Source organism: Mytilus californianus, unplaced genomic scaffold (genome assembly GCF_021869535.1).
Source record: "Mytilus californianus isolate M0D057914Y unplaced genomic scaffold, xbMytCali1.0.p SCAF_4, whole genome shotgun sequence".
NCBI classification, from domain to species: Eukaryota; Metazoa; Mollusca; class Bivalvia; order Mytilida; family Mytilidae; genus Mytilus; species Mytilus californianus.
Genome location: NW_026262690.1, coordinates 22326471 through 22345536, shown reverse-complemented (window position 1 = coordinate 22345536; position 19066 = coordinate 22326471). Strand labels below are relative to the sequence as shown.

Below are 19066 nucleotides of genomic sequence, written 5' to 3'. Positions count from 1 at the left end.
CAGGAATTTAATTAAAGTTTGAACATATTTAAAACTTTTAAAGGCATTTTATTTGACCATTTCCCTGACATAATGAAATAGTATTTCATGTAGAAAGCAGAGTGAAATAAAATTTATCTGTAACTCAAATGTATTTATTGATTTAAACTTTAAAAGAAAAAAGATAATTCCTCACTAAAATATTCAATTTACATGATTTACATTCATATTCACAATCAGGAAACATACAATGCCTACCTTTTCTTTGTACTGTTGTGTCACCTAATGTCTATACCGCATTTTTTTAAAAATATTTCCCAAATTATAAGAGAGTCCTTACATCGCTAAAACTAATCCATAAATGAAATGCCGAAAAAGGAAGTCATGCATCAATTATAAACATTGCACTGACAATGAAACTAATTCTTGAATACCACCAATCAAGAGATCATTTAAGCCTTGCGCTATCGCTCGTACTTAATCATGAAGAAAGGGATTACCATTCTCTTACATATACATAGAAATGAAAGTGTAGGACACTATTTATTTGATTGTAACAGATACACTTTACATAGAAATACTTTATTTGAGAGCTGTATCTGTTAGACTTAGGCGATTTTACAACTAAATACTGATATTTGATTATATGGTAACTAACTCCTTACCATCGAAATAAATACTGCTATTTTTGTGAATGTTCATAAATATATAAAATATACTGAACTTTTTCCTTCTATTCTTCTTCTTCTTATATATAGTAGTTAAACTCATTGATGAGTGCTCAATACTTTGTGTGTGCGTAGGTGCTGGTAATGACTATTTATAATGAAAAAATACAAACGTCAAAAATACGGTGCATGCTGTACAGGTTGTGCAGGATTCAAACATTCCATCATCTACGCAATCAGTGTCTTGAAAGCCTCCATAGTGGGAGCTTTCACTGTTGAGTCCGGTAGTTTATTCCAAGCTATTATTGTTCTTGGAAAGAATGACTACTTGAAATAGTCGTGTTTTGGGCTGAAGATGGTGTATGCCATGGAATTGTAGTGTCTTGATGGTCTGTTTAGTGGGATCAAGTAGTTTTCTGTTAGAATTGCTACGAATCCATTTATAATTTTGTATAGTAAGCATTATCTGATGTTAACTCTTCGTTGTATAGAGGTATACAGTTAAGCCTGTTTATCATGCTGGTGACACTTGATTCGTAATCATTGTAGACGTTTCGAGCTGCTCTTCTCTGTACTCGCTCTATTTTGTCGACATTATCCTGCGTGTAGGGATCCCATATTGCTGCGCTATATTCCACTCTCGGTCTTACTTGTGCATTAACAGCTTTGATCTTTGTTTGCTCTGGATCTTTTTTGATATTTCTACTGAGCATCCCTTGTGCTTTGTTTGCCTTGGCTACAATGTTGTTAATGTGTAGGTTCCAGCTGAGGTCATCTTTGATGGTAACTCCTAAGTTTTGTATCCGTGAGTGTCTCTTGTTGTTTACCATGCATATAATAAGGTCTTTAATCGGGTGTTTGGATCGTGTTAGGTGCATCACATTACATTTGTTGACATTAAATTCCATTTTCCATTTCTGTTCCCATTTTGTTATACTTGTCAAATCGTTTTGCAGGATTTCTTGGTCTGACCGTCATGTTTGGTCTTGATAGGTCGATAGATGGTACAATCATCAGCGAACAGGTATATTGAAGATTGCATGTTATATCCTCATAACAAACCATTGTAATTGTTATGATAATAAGTACACATACTTATCGCATGGTCATATCTGTCACCTTTGTTTAGCGAAATAAACTTTGCGAGTCGATGAAATAATGGCAAATTTTGTAATAGCTATTAAACACATCGATTGTTCTTACAGTCTAGAACATGTGTATAAATCTTTTTTTTCTCAAAACTTATATCGAAGTTGAAAATCCGTCTATTCCGTGCACAATGATATACTATTTTATGCGTTACGTCAGATATATACGTGTTTAATGTACTAAGTAGAACACCAAAAGATCAAAAGGTGCGTTTTATTAGTTGTGTAAAAATCATCAACTCGCAGAGTTTTATGTACCTAAACCATTTTCCATCTATTTGTTTAGTTTCTGAACAATAAAATATGTTTAAACTAATACATCATGTTACAATGTTTATAAAAACCACAAACGCCTGAATACTACCTAAAAAACATGATTTTCCCAATTTGCAGCTGTCAATACAACGCCAAAAACCATATAAGTATGGCTATTAATAAAATGGTCTTTAGTTTTCATATCGGGGCCTTTTAGACCAGCTATACGGTATGGGTTTTTCTCATTGTTGAAGCTCGGAGGCGGACTTTTAAATTAGCTTGCAACAATAATGTATACTAGTTCAGCGAAATGGACGGTACACTAAACTCTGAAACATACAAATGAACCAAAATTTAAAAAAAAACACAACAGACTAACAAAGGCTAGAGGTTTAAAAATGCGTCGGGGTTAAACATGTTTTGTGAGATCTCAACCTCCTCCCCTTATACCTCTAGCTTATGTTTGATAAACAAACAAACAGCAAAACGCACAGTAAAACTCAGTTTAAAAGAAGTCCGAGTCCGATGATAAAATAGGTAACAGAAGAAACTAAGCAAAATGAAAATGATAAACATAAAAAAACATGCAAAACTAACGAAGGCTAGAAGTTCCTGACTTGGGACGGATGCAATAATGCGGCAGGGTTAAACATGTTTTGTTATATCTCAACCCCCTCCCTATAAACCTCTTGCCAATGTGGATTAAACAAATTCACAGCAAAACGCAGAGTAAAACTCAGTTTAAAAGAAGTCCGAGTCCGATGTTTGAACAGGTAACAGAAGAACCTAAGCAAAATTACAATGATGAACATAAATTAATAAAGGACTACAAGCAGTTATCACATGCCAGACTACAATTAAACTGATTGAAAGATCATATGAAAATCAACCACAATCCCTTCCGTAAGGGGTTTAGTATCACGCCGTCATAAATTATACGAGAAGAACATAACCCTTATCATGCCAACAACTGGTTTTAGAATAAATGTGTTTATTTCCGATGCAAAGACCCTATGAGTGAATCAATATTAATTCCAAAAAATGTCATCATTAATGACTTGACAACAGTATAGTAACTATATTCGAATGGCGACATTTTTTGTGCTTTGCATAGAATATTACCATTAAAGATGGAATGTGAAATACCTGAACGTATAAGATGTCTGCCCGTTGATTTATATTTACGAATAATGTCCATGTAGCGATGATAAAATTTAGTAAAAGTTTTGACAAGTTTGTGATACCGTAAACCCTGGTGTAATAATTTTTCAGTAATACAGATTATTTTTGTTAAAATCAAATACATTGTTACATACACGAGCGAATCGAACAAGTTGAAATATATAAACACCATACAATGGTGACAAGGGAACGTCTAATATTATGGTCACCATCCCGAATTGATTGACCGATTCGATGTGTCAGTGGTTCTGGTCCTAGATTTTTATATAACACAATAGTTGTCTGATCTGTAATTGTACCGATTGTGTCCTATTTCCGCTTGTGACATTTTGACAGCGTGTGCATAGCATGAGACACTTACCATGTTAGGCACCTTCTGAAGTTCATACGATTCCCTCAGTTTATGTTTCTTACCTTGATTTGTATGACATTTGAACATCGACATACTGCTATTGTTAAAATGCATGCATGAGTTATTGTAAATTTTTCTCGTACTTAATATGCATGCATTTAAACAATGGCAGTGTGTCGATGTTCAAACGCCATAACTCGATAAAGAAAATACCTATATCATACATGTTCTGCAAAGTTGGCGGATTGGCTTGACATGCGGGATACCTGATGGAGGAAAAGCAAAGAACGCAGGGAAAATAAGATGCTTTTACCTAAATTATAGTCATTTTTTTAGCTGTTTAGACCTAGGTTTAATAAAGATTTAACTAATCAATTGATATGCTTACACCGTTCTCTTAAATCTTTCTGTGCAATTCGCATTCCAGCTCTTAAATGACTAATTCTTAGAGCTATTGTACATTTGCAGGAGATATTTTGAAGGAAGTCCCTAGTACGGGTTTTACCTTAATCCTATGCTAGAAGTCGATAACACTACATGATATGTGCATTGAAGGACAAAGATCCAAAACAACACTAGAACGGGCTAATTAAATCTTAAAAGGAGATTTAACATTACTTTGAATCAACATGGTTACAGAAGTAAACAACTATTGATTTTTTACCTTAATCGTTTGTACGGTTATATTTCCATGGTTTTGTCTCACCAGTTATATAACTGTATTATAAAAAGAACGAAACGGGTTTCCCTTGTCTGCCAATAAACATTATGCATGACAAAACATATCTCCTATATTGCATACCAACTTTTTCGATGACAGTTCCAACTTTTCGCCAATCTTTTGATCTATCCAGTTTGCCGAACCTACCTGGATTTATCATTAAATTGTTTTCGATTTTACTTATTTGATGCTTGAAGTTGGTCATTCATTACTCAACAATCTTCATTTAATGTTCTATTTACAAATATAAAAAAAGAATAACAAAATTACCTAACTCCAACTGACAAAACCAAACGTGAGACTTTATCAACCAAAGAAACGAATGGGATACAACCGTCATTTTCCTTACTTGGTACAGACATTTTCCGAAGAAAATGGTGAGTTAAACCTGGTTTTATAGCTAGCTAAACCTCCCACTTGTATGACAGTAACTGTTGTTTAAAGATCTGTTATATTGGCAAAATTGGATGAGCAACCCAAACAGACATAGTATGTTAATGTGACAATAATTGGGAGCCACCAGTTAAAACTGTGTAAACATACATCACAGGCATACATGTACAACACAACCGACTAATCAATTCAAACAAACATACAAAGAAAACTTACATAGACGCCAACAAAGATTGTTTGTTGTTTATGGTATTTGACAAAGACGCCAACAAAAAAAACTTTTTTGTAGTTGATAGGATATACATAATATAGTATACACTTTTTCGATCAAGTACAAATTAAGTAAAATATTAAGACATGGGTAATAACTAAACAAAACTAAAACAACCCTGTAATAATATCTTGCGTCCGAATCTCATCTCTGGACTCACCTATACCAGGAATGCCCAAAGCCAGAAACTCGATGGCTGGATACATAAATACCGAGTCACGTCAAGAGTCATACGACCAAAAGGTATATAATAGCATAAATTTGCGTAATTTTCAAATGAACAGTCTGGAATGGTTGCCACATAAGGTTGATATGATTCTTATCAAATTATAACTTCTAGTAGTAGCACGATAACAAATGAATGTAATGAAGACATCTTTCGAATCTTTTGAATCATGTGTAGAAGTTGAAAGCAGTTTTTCACACACAACCTACCAAAATGTATCTTTTTGCATTTGTCTCTTTCCTTTCATGTTATTTCATTTTTCTGTTGTTTTATAATTACGTTATCTTTACAAACAATGTGGTCGAAGGAACTGCTTGTGTTGTAAAGCTGCCAATACAAACAGTTCTTTCATCAGCTCCGTTACTAAACAAAATTATACCATCTACTCAAATTCCAACTGTAAAACGGAGAACTCAATTTATATATAAACATGTGACACTTGTGGCATTCAGTATGTGGGAGAAACAATGGACAAATTTAATATTCGGCTCAATAACCATCGTTCATGGAACAAAACCAACAAAAACTGTCCTCTCACAAGACATCTTCGTTCAACGAAACATTCTTTTGATAATGTTACTTTCCAAATCATAGAAGTCAACACCGAGTGGGACACCACGGCGAGAAGGAGAAGAGAAAATTTTTGGATCCACCAACTCCACACTTTAGAACCTGATGGTCTTAACGAAAAAGATGAGAAAAGATACAGGAAAGATAAAGAATAATTTAGTACACAGCATCGTCCTTTTTATCCTGTAATATTGGCCAATGGACGTTGCTAACTTCAACTACCAATTTTGTAAAAATCTTGAACTTCATCCAAATTATGTATTATTTTCAAGGCAGCTAAATTCAAGTGCAACATATACATTGAGCTGCAAAAGTTTCTTATCATCTACATCCGATTTCACCTGGATAGATGCACGCTTGACAAAGCTAGTTAGTCTAGCGAAATATTGCGTTTATTTTCATCATTTTGTAAATATTTTAAACATTCTTATATTTACATACTAAATAGTGTGTTAAAATTACATTGTTAGGCAATCTATAATTTTATTTGTGTAATTGAATTAATCTCTGTACTGATTAATCCACACTCCCATAGATTTGTATGCCATGTGCTGCTATTTATAGGCACTTATATATATATATATATATATATATATATATATATATATATAGTACGTCTGATCCAGTGACGACTCTACAACAAATTTTATCCATCGGATCATGATCAGTAATGGTGATACGAGGCTGAAAATATAGAGTCGTCACTGGTTCAGACGTACTTATAATATAATTATTTCTGTGACTGCATCTTACATTAATTTGTAGGATCTTTTACAATTGATAATTCAGCTGATCTGTAACAATTCAATCTTCATGCATTATATATCATGTACTGTGTTACGACGCTAGATAGAAACTGGCGAGGAAAGTTAACACCCGGCCACCGAAAGCTTTATTTTTATAGAGCCTAGGTGGTCGAGTGGTCTAGCGCATCGGGCATAGTGCAAGGCGATTTGGTGCCACGATATCTCAGTAGCATGAGTTCGAATCCCGGCGAGGAAAGAACGAAAAATTTACTTCCGCAAACTTACAGATCTAACATTGTTTGGCTGTTGTTTAGACGAATTATATATTCAGAATGTATTTTCAGCCTTGTATCACCATCACTGCTGGTGATCCGATGGATAAAATATGTGGTAGAGTCGTCACTGGTTCAGACGTACTTATCATATGATTATTTCTGTGACTGCATCTTACATTAATTTGTAGGATCCTTTACAATAGATAATTCAGCTGATCTGTAACAATTCCATCTTCATGCCGTATATATCATGTACTGTGTTACGACGCAAGATAAAAACTGACGAGGAAAGTTAACACCCGGCCACCGAAAGCTTTATTTTTATAAAGCTTAGGTGGTCGAGTGGTCTAGCGATTCGGGCATAGTGCAAGGCGATTTGGTGCCACGATATCTCAGTAGCATGAGTTCGAATCCTGGCCAGTGAAGAACAAAAAATTTGCTTCCGCAAATTTACAGATCTAACATTGTTGGGCTGTTGTTTAGACGAGTTATATATATATATATCCTACTTGCCATTATACATCATGTACTGTCTTACAGTCCTAGATAAAGCCGACGAGGGAAAGGCATTACTCGACTAACGAAAGCTACGTTTTTATATAACCTAACTGGTCGAGTGGTCTAGGGTGCTGGACACAGTGCAGGCAGAGTTGCCACGATGTCACAGAAGCAAGGATTCAAATCCCGCTGAGGGAAGAACAAAAATTTGCGAACGTAAATTTATAGATCTAACATTGTTGGGCTAAATATGAGACGAATTACATATATACTAAACAAGAAAATGCATATACATTGGGAAACTTCTGCATGTTTCGCCTAAAGGGATCCTTGATTTTTAGTATATTTTGATAAGCACGAGGACTGCTCCAGAAAAAAAAATTCAACCTTTTGTTGCTTTTCAATTATAAATTATCCTTACTATGTTTAAAATGTTTACATTTGAAAATTGCATAGATTATATATCAAATTTAGTATTTAACCGAACTTCCTGATTCAAACTATTTTCCAAATCATCTCAATACTTCAAAACAAAGAACACTTTACTATCAGGAAGTTTTGCCGATGCTTTCTATTGTGCAATATATTCATTAAAAAGATTAACTCAGTTTGAATTATTTACATATAACTTAAATTCGAAGTACGTATTTGAAGTGATTTATCATTCTATAGGAGGAGTACTTTTATTATAATAAATGTGTTTCAATTTATCAATGGATAGTTTAAACTAAATTCATGTTTTTTTCACTTAATTCATGGTTTTATCCTTTTAGTTAAATTAGTTAGTTAAATAGAAAAAGGGTCAACATAGTCAACAAACTTTACATGATAGGGAACATCTTATATATACTCGAACGTGAAGTTAAAGGATAATCCTAGCTTCCATTCGATCTAGCTGAAAAGCTTCTATATAAAGTCTCCCTCATATAAATAAAGGTACAAGTCGACAAGAAGAGGAACATACTAGTAGTTGGTTCCCATAGGAATACTGTTTGTTTGTTGAAAAACACGTCTTACAAACGTAATAAATATTTTGTCAATAAAAAACAAGCATCTTAATATTGCCAGTCTCGGAATGTATAATTTTGTTTGTTTTAAAGCGGGTTCGTACAAAGTATGATTTATTACTTCTTAAAACTAAATACGTTGGCCATTCTTTTAAAAGAAACAAACAGGTAATGTAATGTGATTTATACTAGACTAAGTACCTAAAAACGAGGCTTCATCCTGAGAGACAACAACATATTTGTCATGAAGGTAGGACAGGGTGCTATTTAAATGTATGAATTGGTCGAAAGAATTATACTTGGCGTACACTCATAGTGAAAACCACTAACTAGTTTCTTCACTACTGTCAAAGAATTTATCATTTTAAAACTTTTGTAATAAAACATATGAAAATAGTAGAATTAACTATTTTCGTAGAGTAAAAAATTATTTGGATGTTTTAGATAAATTACGTGCCATTGACGGTCCTTTTGAATCGGTTGACAATTCTGACTTTTCTACTCCTTATACTACACTTCCACACAATCTTATCAAACAAATGTTTTCCTGTTTAATTAGATGGTCGTTTGAAAAATCTGACTGCAAAGTTATTTGCTGCAATTCATATAAAGCCTTTTTCTCAGATGAGAAAAGTAAATATGCTAGATATACTTACAGGATGTGTGATGAGATGATTAAAGCTGTAAATGTTCTCCTTTGCAACATTTATGTACGTTTCGGCAATAAAGTTTATCGATAGGTTGTAGGTATTCCTATGGGCACTAATTGTGCCCCTCCAATAGCAGACTTGTCCCTGTACTGTTCTAAATCACAGTATATGACCAAACTCAGTAAAAAAAAACGTATTATTTCCATTTAATTGATAAATGCAACAACACTTACCGTTATCTTGATGATATTTTTCGTTAAATAATCAAGAGTTCTCCAAATAAACCGCCGACTTTACCCAAAGAAACTTACTGTAAATAGAGCAAATATTAACAACAATAACTGTCCTTTCCTAGAATTAGATATTTCAGTTTTACACGAGAAATTCTACACAATAATTTACGACAAAAGGGACGATTTTTCGTTCCCTATTCTTATTTTTTTTTTTTTGATGGACAGTGATATTCCTTTGACACTGTCTAACGGTGTTTATATGTCGCAAATCATTCGCTGTGCCTAACGTTTTGGATTTCAATGAGCGTAATCTATATATTACTGGTATATTATTAAGTCATGGATTTCGTTACAAAAAATTACTTTAAACCTTTACTAAGTTCTTCCAGAGATTCAAAGATTTAGTTTGGCTGTACCTGTAGAAAACTTATTTCAAACGGAACAGCACATTCTACTTTTTACGGTGATGATGTTGACCGAGCCCGGAAATTTAGATACGATCCGGGTAAACTTATCAATCTTTTAAATAAACTTATTCTAAAAGGTTACCAATTCAACAGTGTAATTAGATCTTTGAATATTGTTTTTATTGGTATAAATATTGATTTTGTTATCAATGAATTAAGACCATACGAAATATTATTGTTATACACATATGCACATTCACGGGTTTACAATGTTGATACCTATATTTTGGCATTGCACAAGGTCATGTTTTTCTTTGACTGTTAATGACGTCCTTACGCTAAATCCATTGGATGTTGGATGTATACTGATTGAAACTTTAGTCTTAGATACACGATTTTTTTATTAGTTATTGTTGGCTTTGAACTAGCTGTCAGTGACTGCGTGTACTCTCGGATCTGTACGTTGTGTCTTGTTTTGTTGTGAGGGATGTTAAATTCCTGCACATCCGGTCAGTGCTATTGCCAGATGGTTTTGCTTTGTATCGCTCAGATTAGTTAAGCCCTTTCAACTGATGTTTTTAATAGTTTTATCTTATGGTGTATTATTATACTTCATGTCAAATGCCAGATTTTGATTGGTTAATACGAGGGAGACAATTTACTCTATCCTATAGTAAATACTCTATTACCCTTCACGGAGACGCTTGATCAAGTGTGCGCTTTATTAAATACGGATGGTTGTTATGTACAAGACGTCATAGTAGTTCAGTTGTTGTCGTTTGTTCATGTCTGTCATATTTATTTTTCGTTATTTGTTTTGTTATAGATTAGGCCGTTAGTTTTCTCAATTGAATTGTTTCATATTTTTATGTCGGGCCTTTTATAGCCGACTATACGGTCAAAACAGTGTAAAAAACGATTAAAAGACAAACAACTGTTACAGTCCACAAAAAACTACAGAAAAAAGATTGAGATACAAAAAACTCTGTCAAAATGGGGTTAACCAAGATGCTTCGGAATGTTCAAGAGAGGCGACAGATACCAAAGGGATATTTTAACTCATAAGTCGAAAACAAACTAACAATGCCATGGCAAAAAAAAAAGACAAACAATTAAAAGACAACCAACAGTATACAAAAACTTAAGGCTGAGCAACACGAACCCCACCAAAAACGGGAGTAATTTCAGGTGCTCCGCATGTGGCACCCGTCGCGTTGCTCTTGTAAGTACAAACCCGGTGATAAGTCTTTTTTGGTAGGTCACTTTCAAGGAAAAGATGACGGGATTGTAGATACGTCATCTGGAACATATCCGTCGTCATCTGTGAAGAGTTTCAAATCAACTAGAAGCACTCTCAAGACTTTAGTAATAAAAAGGGTTTTTTTTTGTTGAGAGAAAGATTCCTGTACCAAAACTTCTTACCATTGTATTTTACATAATCTAATAGCAACATCTTGTATAATGACATTACGTCAATGCCGTAATCTTGCTTTCATAGTAAATAACTGTTCCATTATAAACTGTTTTACATTTGTCCGTCTATTAATTGGACTACAATGTTCGTCATTTTTTGGGTTGAAATGTAAATATATTATTTATTGAAAAATGTCTCACAACAAATGAGAGAAAACCAACAACAACAAAAACAAAGAAAACAGAAACAGAAAGAAAAATAAATAAATGTAATATAAAAAAAAAAAAAAAAAAACACAAATCCCAAAAAAAAAAAACCACAAAGATAAAAAAAAAACCAAAGATACAGAAATCAATTAAAAAAACCACATACGGACAAAAGATGAAGTGAACTGAAGACAAACATGATTTATTATGCAATACTCATTTGTTAATGATTCAAACATAAATCGGAGTATTCGTGGATTTTTGTATACGCAGTTCAACAAAGATCAGCAAGAGCTTTTCAACAAAACCATGGCGCAGTGTTCATTTTTCCACAGCTTGACTATTTTCAAATTAGATCTTTCAAATAACGTGTTTAATTGATTCTCTGTATACTTATAACTTGTTCCTCCTTCTTCACTGAGCTGAAGTTTTTCTCCCTTTTCAAACACAACTTTCATGTTGAGACCATCTGTAATATTGCATAAGAATATAATAAATAAACACGTCGAAGTAAATATTTTCTGTGTTTCTTAAGGAGTAAATGAATAATTATTGAATGTTTAGTTTATCTTTTTGTGTGACATAAACTGAATTAACATGTAATTACGAAAACTACTTATATATATAATAATGTATTGCAAATTTTGCTCACATGAATTTCACATGAATCTCACGTGAAATTCACGAGAAATATTACATGTGAAGTTCACCTCAAAGAAGGTTATACGTTAAACTCACGTGAAAATTTTCACGTTAATTTCTCGTGAATTGAGATTCACTTGAATCTCACGTGAAAATTGTCACGTGAATTTCACATGAACTTTACAAAACAAAATGGTATTTTTCATGATTTTAATTAAATTTGAAAATTTAGATTTTATTTGAATAACTTTATTTTGAAAATTCGCGTGAATTTTACTTGAAAAAAATCATGCAATTTTCACGTGAAATCAGTTCAAGTGAGTTTCACGTATAAGCTCGTTTGAGGTGGAACTTCACGTGAGATTCACATGAATTTCCCTGTGTATAATTATGATTTTGAATAATTAAGCTCTTTTAAAAATTACGAGTTGTGTTACTGCCAAGTAGTAAACCATCAACCGAAGACCACAAAAGAAAAAGGTGAAATAAGAATATTCTTCATAAGACCTTACAGGCAATTGTTTTGCTGACGGACGGTAAAAGTCATGGGATAACCATATTTCTAAACCCCATTCAACCCTTGAGACTTTTATATGTCCAGCTTAAACCTTTTTTTATAATATGCATATCTAGATACAACAGGTTATTATGTGCATGCGTATTAAGTTTTTTTAAACCATGTTTCTTGGTGTTTGAAGGCACAATTGTCAATTACTTAGAAAAAGTGTAATGCTAACCTATAGAACAAGTTTGTTTGCAAAGTGACCTTAACCATCTATGCATATTCCCTGGTTTGGTATGGTCTTTGTCCAGTATAAATTCCCCTTCGTATACAAATTGCGAAACGTCAAAATGTGCACCCATCTCTTTATTAAGTCTGTGTAATACATTCAAGTTGACTTTTGCAAGGAATCCTGTAAATGCAAAGATTTATACTATATAGTTCATTTGATATAATTGAGTTAAAAACTGCATGCAATTTGTATTTTCGATACATCTTATTTTGTTTCTCAAATGCCAAAAAAACTATTAACAATTAATATGATATATGTTCTTACATCAATGAGGTCCATATTAGATCTAATGACTGTTTGTGGGTATTTTTAAAAAGGTAAAAAATCAGTACAGCAAGATTTTTTTTTATTTTCCTTTTAACTGAAAAGCGTTTACAAAAAATGTATATTTAACTTTCAGAATTCTTTGAACTTCAACATTTCTATTGAAAATTAATGCACTATTTATCATATATATATATATTAAGTACTATTTTTATAAGAGTATCTAACTTTGACTGTCAAAAACTACTACTATTCAAAACTAAGTCATGGGGAACAAAACAAAATGATGTCTATCTGACAGTTTACTTCTACAGATGAATGTGTTTATTTTTGCAACGACTTCTTTTTTTTTTCCTTTTTTTTCTACATATAGAATGTGGTAAAAATAAGGCAATACTTAAATAATTTAGGTTAAGTAAGAAAAGAGAGTAGAAAGATACGAGAAGGAAATTTAAAACGCATAATTCGAAAACAAACTGACAATGCAATGGCAAAAAACGAAAAAAGAACAAATATAAATGAATTAGCTTACTATTTTCGACGTTTGTACAGCTGGGAATTTGGAGGTTTATCATAAACCTTTATACGAACCATATGTTTTTAGCTCTATAGATAATAGTGTAACATTCTTGTATAAACAAGTCTAAATTGAAAACAACGTTCAAACCTATGATTGCGTTGGATAAAAACCGCAATTTTTATACGTGTGCATGCAAAACAAATTTCTTGGTAGAGGGGTCTAAATACAGCACAAACAACATTTTCCAAAAGACCAAAAAAGTGAAAAAGTATATTTTAACAAAACGCATTCGACTAACAGGTCGAACAACGGATGTTCTTAAACCCTGCTGACTGCCATTGGCGATTGCCAAATAAACGGATCACAAGATGTAACAAGATGGATCTTAATTATTAATTTGATACCAAACAGAAAACAATAAATTTGCGGAAAAGATGGTATACCGCAAACAAAAGGTGCAAAAATTAGTACACCATATCCGGATTTCGACAATTGATAATTGATGTCTCTTCAGTGATGTTAGGAATCGAAACAGTATTTGGAAGGCCATAAAATTTACCCAATTTAGGATAGACTCTTGAATTTTAAAGAGTCGAAATAGGATGAACGGATCATATAATCCCGAAGGAAAATATAATACAAGCCCAAACGAAAAAATATAAACAAATATAAATTAAAAACAACGTTCAAACCTATGATTGCGTTGGGATAAAAACCGAAATTTTTATACGTGTGCATGCAAAACAAATTTCTTGGAAGAGGGGTCTAAAAACAGCACAAACAACATTTTCCAAAAGACCAACAAAGTGAAAAGGTATATTTTAACAAAACGCATTTGACCAACAGGTCGAACAACGGATGTTCTTAAACCCTGCTGACTGCCATTAGCGATTGCCAAATAAACGGATCACAAGATGTAACAAAATGGATCTTAATTATTAATTTAATACCAAACAGAAAACAATAAACTTGCGGAAAAGATAGTATACCGCAAATAAAAGGTGCAAAAATTAGTACACCGTATCTGGATTTCGACAATTGATGTCTCTTCAGTGATGTTAGGGATCGAAACCGTATTTGGAAGGCCATAAAATTTACCTCAATTTAGGATAGACTCTTGAATTTTAAAGAGTCGAAACAGGATGAACGGATCATATAATCCCGAAGGAAAATATAATACAAGCCCAAACGAAAAAATATAAACAAGTCTTAATTGAAAACAACGTTCAAACCTATGATTGCGTTGGATAAAAAAACCGCATTTTTTATACGTGTGCATGCAAAACAAATTTCTTGGTAGAGGGGTCTAAATACAGCATAAACAATATTTTCCAAAAGACCAAAAAAGTGAAAAAGTATGTTATAATACACACTACAGATGCCTTATCTTCAATATATTGTTTTCTTGAATTAACGTAAATTTATATCAACAAATCACAAACCTGATGGATCAATATAAGCCTTTTCTATGGTTTCTTTCTCCTGTGTTATGTCAAATGTTACCAGCAATCTGTCATTGTCTAGGAGAAAAAATGTTTATAAAAAAATGTATTTTCTACAGCCAACGAACATTGCATAATGGTATTTGTTTCTGCTCAGCTTTTGTTTCATTAGTTATCCTTAAAGTTAACATTAAGTTTCCAAGATACACAATGTAATATGATTTTCAACTGTATTTACCCATATTTGAACATTTTCATCAGTAGAAAATATTGCCAGTTTATATATACAAAGCTTACCATAAAGACGTTTTGAAGCCAATAAAAGCAGCGCGATTTGTTCTGAATAAGGAAGGTTAAATAAACCACTCAACCATACTATAAGCTTTTGTCCAGGGTAATTTCTGAAAAAAAAGTTTGAAGAATGTTAATGTTGTGATAATTAGCTTCATCCATCGTTTAGCCAACTAATGAAACAACTGTATGTATATTTGTATCAATGATATTAACAAGTTATGGTAACATGTTTACCTCCGTCAATCTTATGGACCTTTCTTTTGACGAATTAAAGAAAAAAAATGTGTGTGTATGTGTTTTTGTGTTTGATGTGTTATTTGTTTACACTCACAAGACTTTGGGAATGACTGTATGGTAATCTCCTACAATTCCATCAATGATCAACCGTTTGGCATAGGTCTCGGACAGAGTTTTGCTTGTAGTTTCGACAGAATCTAAAATAAAATAAGGAGTTTATTTAAATTGGTTAAAGTTATTTTATTGTCACTGAAACTACTAGTGTAAAAATTAATTCTAGTTCTGTGATTTATTCATTTTATTAAACAATCGGTTAATACATATGTTATGAGATGTGGTACGTGGTACGTATAATACAATGCACCAGTGAGACTTCTTAATATTACGACTGCGAAACGCCTAGTTTCCTCATGTAATTTGCAATATTATTAAGAAACAAATAATTGGCTGGATTTATTTCGTAATGCATATTTGAATCAAAGACTTTAAAATTGGTAATTGCTGCTTCTCCGCTAAGAACGTGGTATTAAGGAGTAAGAGAACAGACTCGTCGGATTGGAGTCAGAATAATGTGTTCGGGTAGGGTGACATGTCTTCCTGCGGACTGTTACCTTGTGAACTAGCACGTTAAAAATACGACTCAGCTTGTCGGTTTAGTATAGGGCAGGGTTAATAATCATATTAAATTAACATGTTCTCGTCTTAAATATGCATTTGATTTATCGCTGGTCGTTAAGCAGTCATCCATCATCACCATCTGACTCGATTTATGAGATTTGTACATCGGTAAAAGACTGTTGCCTGAATTTAAAATGTCTAATGAAAATGTATTACCTTAAATTTTTTTTCAGTACCTCTTACAAAATGAAATAGAAGTTGAATAGTAATGAAAAAAATAAAAAAAATATATATTTGCTTTCTAATTGAATTATATTTCAGATTGAAATACCACTTAAATTCTTAAAATTCAAAAAATTGCAATATATACTATAAAAACAATTGTATTGATAACGTTTACGACTAACCTTTACATATATCCACGGGCATGTACGTCAGGGTTGACTCTTTGGTCAAGTATTCGTCGATGAAATATTTTGTTTTCTCTGCAGTTCCACAGCCTAAGTCAGCTAGTAAAAATGGTTGAGTTACAGTAGTCATCAAATCCTAGAATAAGTAAAATGACAATGCAGACAACAGGTCTTTCCTTGTCACCTTTATTTATTTATCAACAAAAGAAAATATGTAGATTTTGTTTAAATTTGAGAATTTGGAGTTATTACCAACATTGCATTTACAATAATAGAAGTTTTGGAGAGTTAATAGAAATACATGTACTAATTAACCTTTCAATTTATTGAAGAGCTCTAAACAGGACTATGTTTCCGTCAACGGGAGCTTAATTTATTACCTTTACGGTTGTGTCAACTTTACAAAATGAATTCTTTTTTTTAAGATGTCCAATGTCAAGGTCGAAAAAAGTTATAGCGTAATACAATATAATTTTAAAATTGTTGAGATAATTTTGCATAGTACAAAATACTACTTACCAAAACATTTTCACTGATGAGCTGTTTTTCAGATTTATGCAGATAGTAGTCCTTATTATGCTGGATATTTTCGTTGTAATAATTGCATCCGGTTTCGTCAAATTTATACCAAAAAGGAACAAACTTTTTTGGACCATTCAGACCTCGTTTCAATTCCTCTACAACATCCATTGCTTTTTTCAAACCACACTACGTTGAAGTTGCCTTTGAACAATCATAAATACTTATTTATAAAATGACTTTTCATTTAGGAAAAATTATGTCTGAAAAGAAAATTAGAAACATCGTAAAGTGAGACAGATTTTTGTCTTTCAAATATATGGGAGAGAGAGAGAGAGAGAGAGTAATTGGAGAATTCTAAATTTCTATCAATTTTACCAATTTATATAACCTATATTAATCGGTATCTTTTTATCCCAAAAAAAACAATATAAAGTTGTCACGAAAGCCCCGATAGGAAACACTTCAAGCAACGATCACTGTTAAAAAATCGATTCTTCAACTTAACAAATAAGGAACTAAATTAATTGAAATGAGATCTCGGAGGAACGAATTAAAATTAATAACAATCAAATCAAGATCTCGGAAGTCAAATCGAGATCAGAGCAGAAATTACTAAATTGAGATCTCGGATGTAAATTCTTGATCTACTACATCGATATCGCGGATAGAAAAATAAAGAGGAGCGTGTCCCTATTTGGCTTCCGTAGAATAAAATTGAGAGTTAAAGTAGATTAATATTCATTTTTTTTTCATCATCAATATCAACTAGGTGCCTGTATTGATCATATGGTTAAAACATCGCCAGATTGCCAAATAAGACTTTTAAATGCACATATACTATAGTTACTCTTTGTGTTGCTGATGATTTTTGCCATTTTGAGATTTGCATGTTAAACATAGCTCCAAAAGTTTTTCTTAGCCAAAATTGCAAAAACAGTAAAGTCAAAATGTCAGGGGCAATTACTCCAAAACGGGTTATCAAATTTTCAGAGTAGATATATCTTGTCATGCGGATCATAACTGCAGTTTACTGCAAATAAATGCAAAAAAATGAAGAAAAAAGTATATTTCAGAGGCAGTAAATCAAAAACAGCTGGACAATTTTTTTTCTAAAAATTTCAGGGCGTGCGGATCAGTTTTGCAATTTTGCACTTTTAACCTAGCTCCTACAGATTTCTTGACAACAACTAACTGATTACTGCTAAAAACTGCCAAAAAATTATATTTCAGGGCCAAAACTCCAAATCAGGTCGACAGATTTTTTCGCCAATGTTTAGAGTAGATAATCTCGTCGTGCTGATCCTGTTTTCAATTTACACTTTTAACCTAGATCCTATAGTTTTCACAATATAAACAACAACTGCCAAACAATAGGAAAAAAATCGATATTTCAGGGGCATTAACTCCAATATGCTTATTTATATTTCCCCCAAATTTGAGGATGGATACATCTTGTCATCTAAATAATTTATGATATTTACACTTTTAACCTAGCTCCTATAGTTTTTTGCAAGATATTTAAAAAAAGTTAAAAAATTATCATTTTAGTGGCAATAACTCCATAAACAGGTGGACAGACTTTTACAAAATTTAAAGGGTAGATAGAACTTGTTGTGCTGATCATTTCATATATATCATGTTTATACCATGTTTATATTATTCTTATTGTTTAAGTGTTAGAGATATTAGCCAAAAACTGTAGTTTGAACCCTTTGTTCTTTGTATAGACATGTCGGCCATGCTGGTTGATCTACCTGGAAAAATTCAAAAACTTTATAGTTGATATCCTACAGATAAAGCAGACAAACTTCGATTTCAAAACATTAAGAAGTTTTCAGACTAGATGGTTAAAGAAAATTTTACGACGACAGACGCTAAGTTATGACAAAAGCTCAACTGGCCCGAATCTCATCTAAATCATATTACCTCATCTTTATATATTTTATGAATTTTATATATTTTAAAACATGTGTTAATTACAACATAGTACTTACTCAATCAGTTGGAATGTATTTCACCGAACAGCCTACACACGAATAAATCCTAGATTATAAAAAAAAAAACTTCAAAATATTTTTAAGCTATGTTTTCACTTTTGATTATGAGCTTATGAAATTGCTTA

General features: G+C 32.5%; 1 protein-coding gene across 2 annotated transcripts; it reads right to left on the bottom strand.

Moving 5' to 3' along the window:
• Positions 1 to 11387: 11387 nt before the first annotated feature.
• Positions 11388 to 19053, bottom strand: LOC127737708 (histidine N-alpha-methyltransferase-like). Of its 2 annotated transcripts, none has more exons than XM_052248557.1 (8): positions 18939 to 19053; positions 16942 to 17145; positions 16420 to 16558; positions 15489 to 15591; positions 15161 to 15264; positions 14864 to 14941; positions 12581 to 12757; positions 11388 to 11670 (listed from the first exon to the last, which is right to left on the bottom strand). In XM_052248557.1, the coding sequence occupies exons 2-8, from the start codon at positions 17110 to 17112 to the stop codon at positions 11486 to 11488; spliced, it is 957 nt and encodes a 318-aa protein (XP_052104517.1). In that variant the 5' UTR covers positions 17113 to 17145; positions 18939 to 19053; the 3' UTR covers positions 11388 to 11485. The 2 variants fall into 2 exon arrangements, with proteins under 2 accessions (XP_052104517.1, XP_052104518.1); XM_052248558.1 differs by having other exon boundaries at positions 16942 to 17204; positions 18939 to 19036.
• Positions 19054 to 19066: the final 13 nt, after the last annotated feature.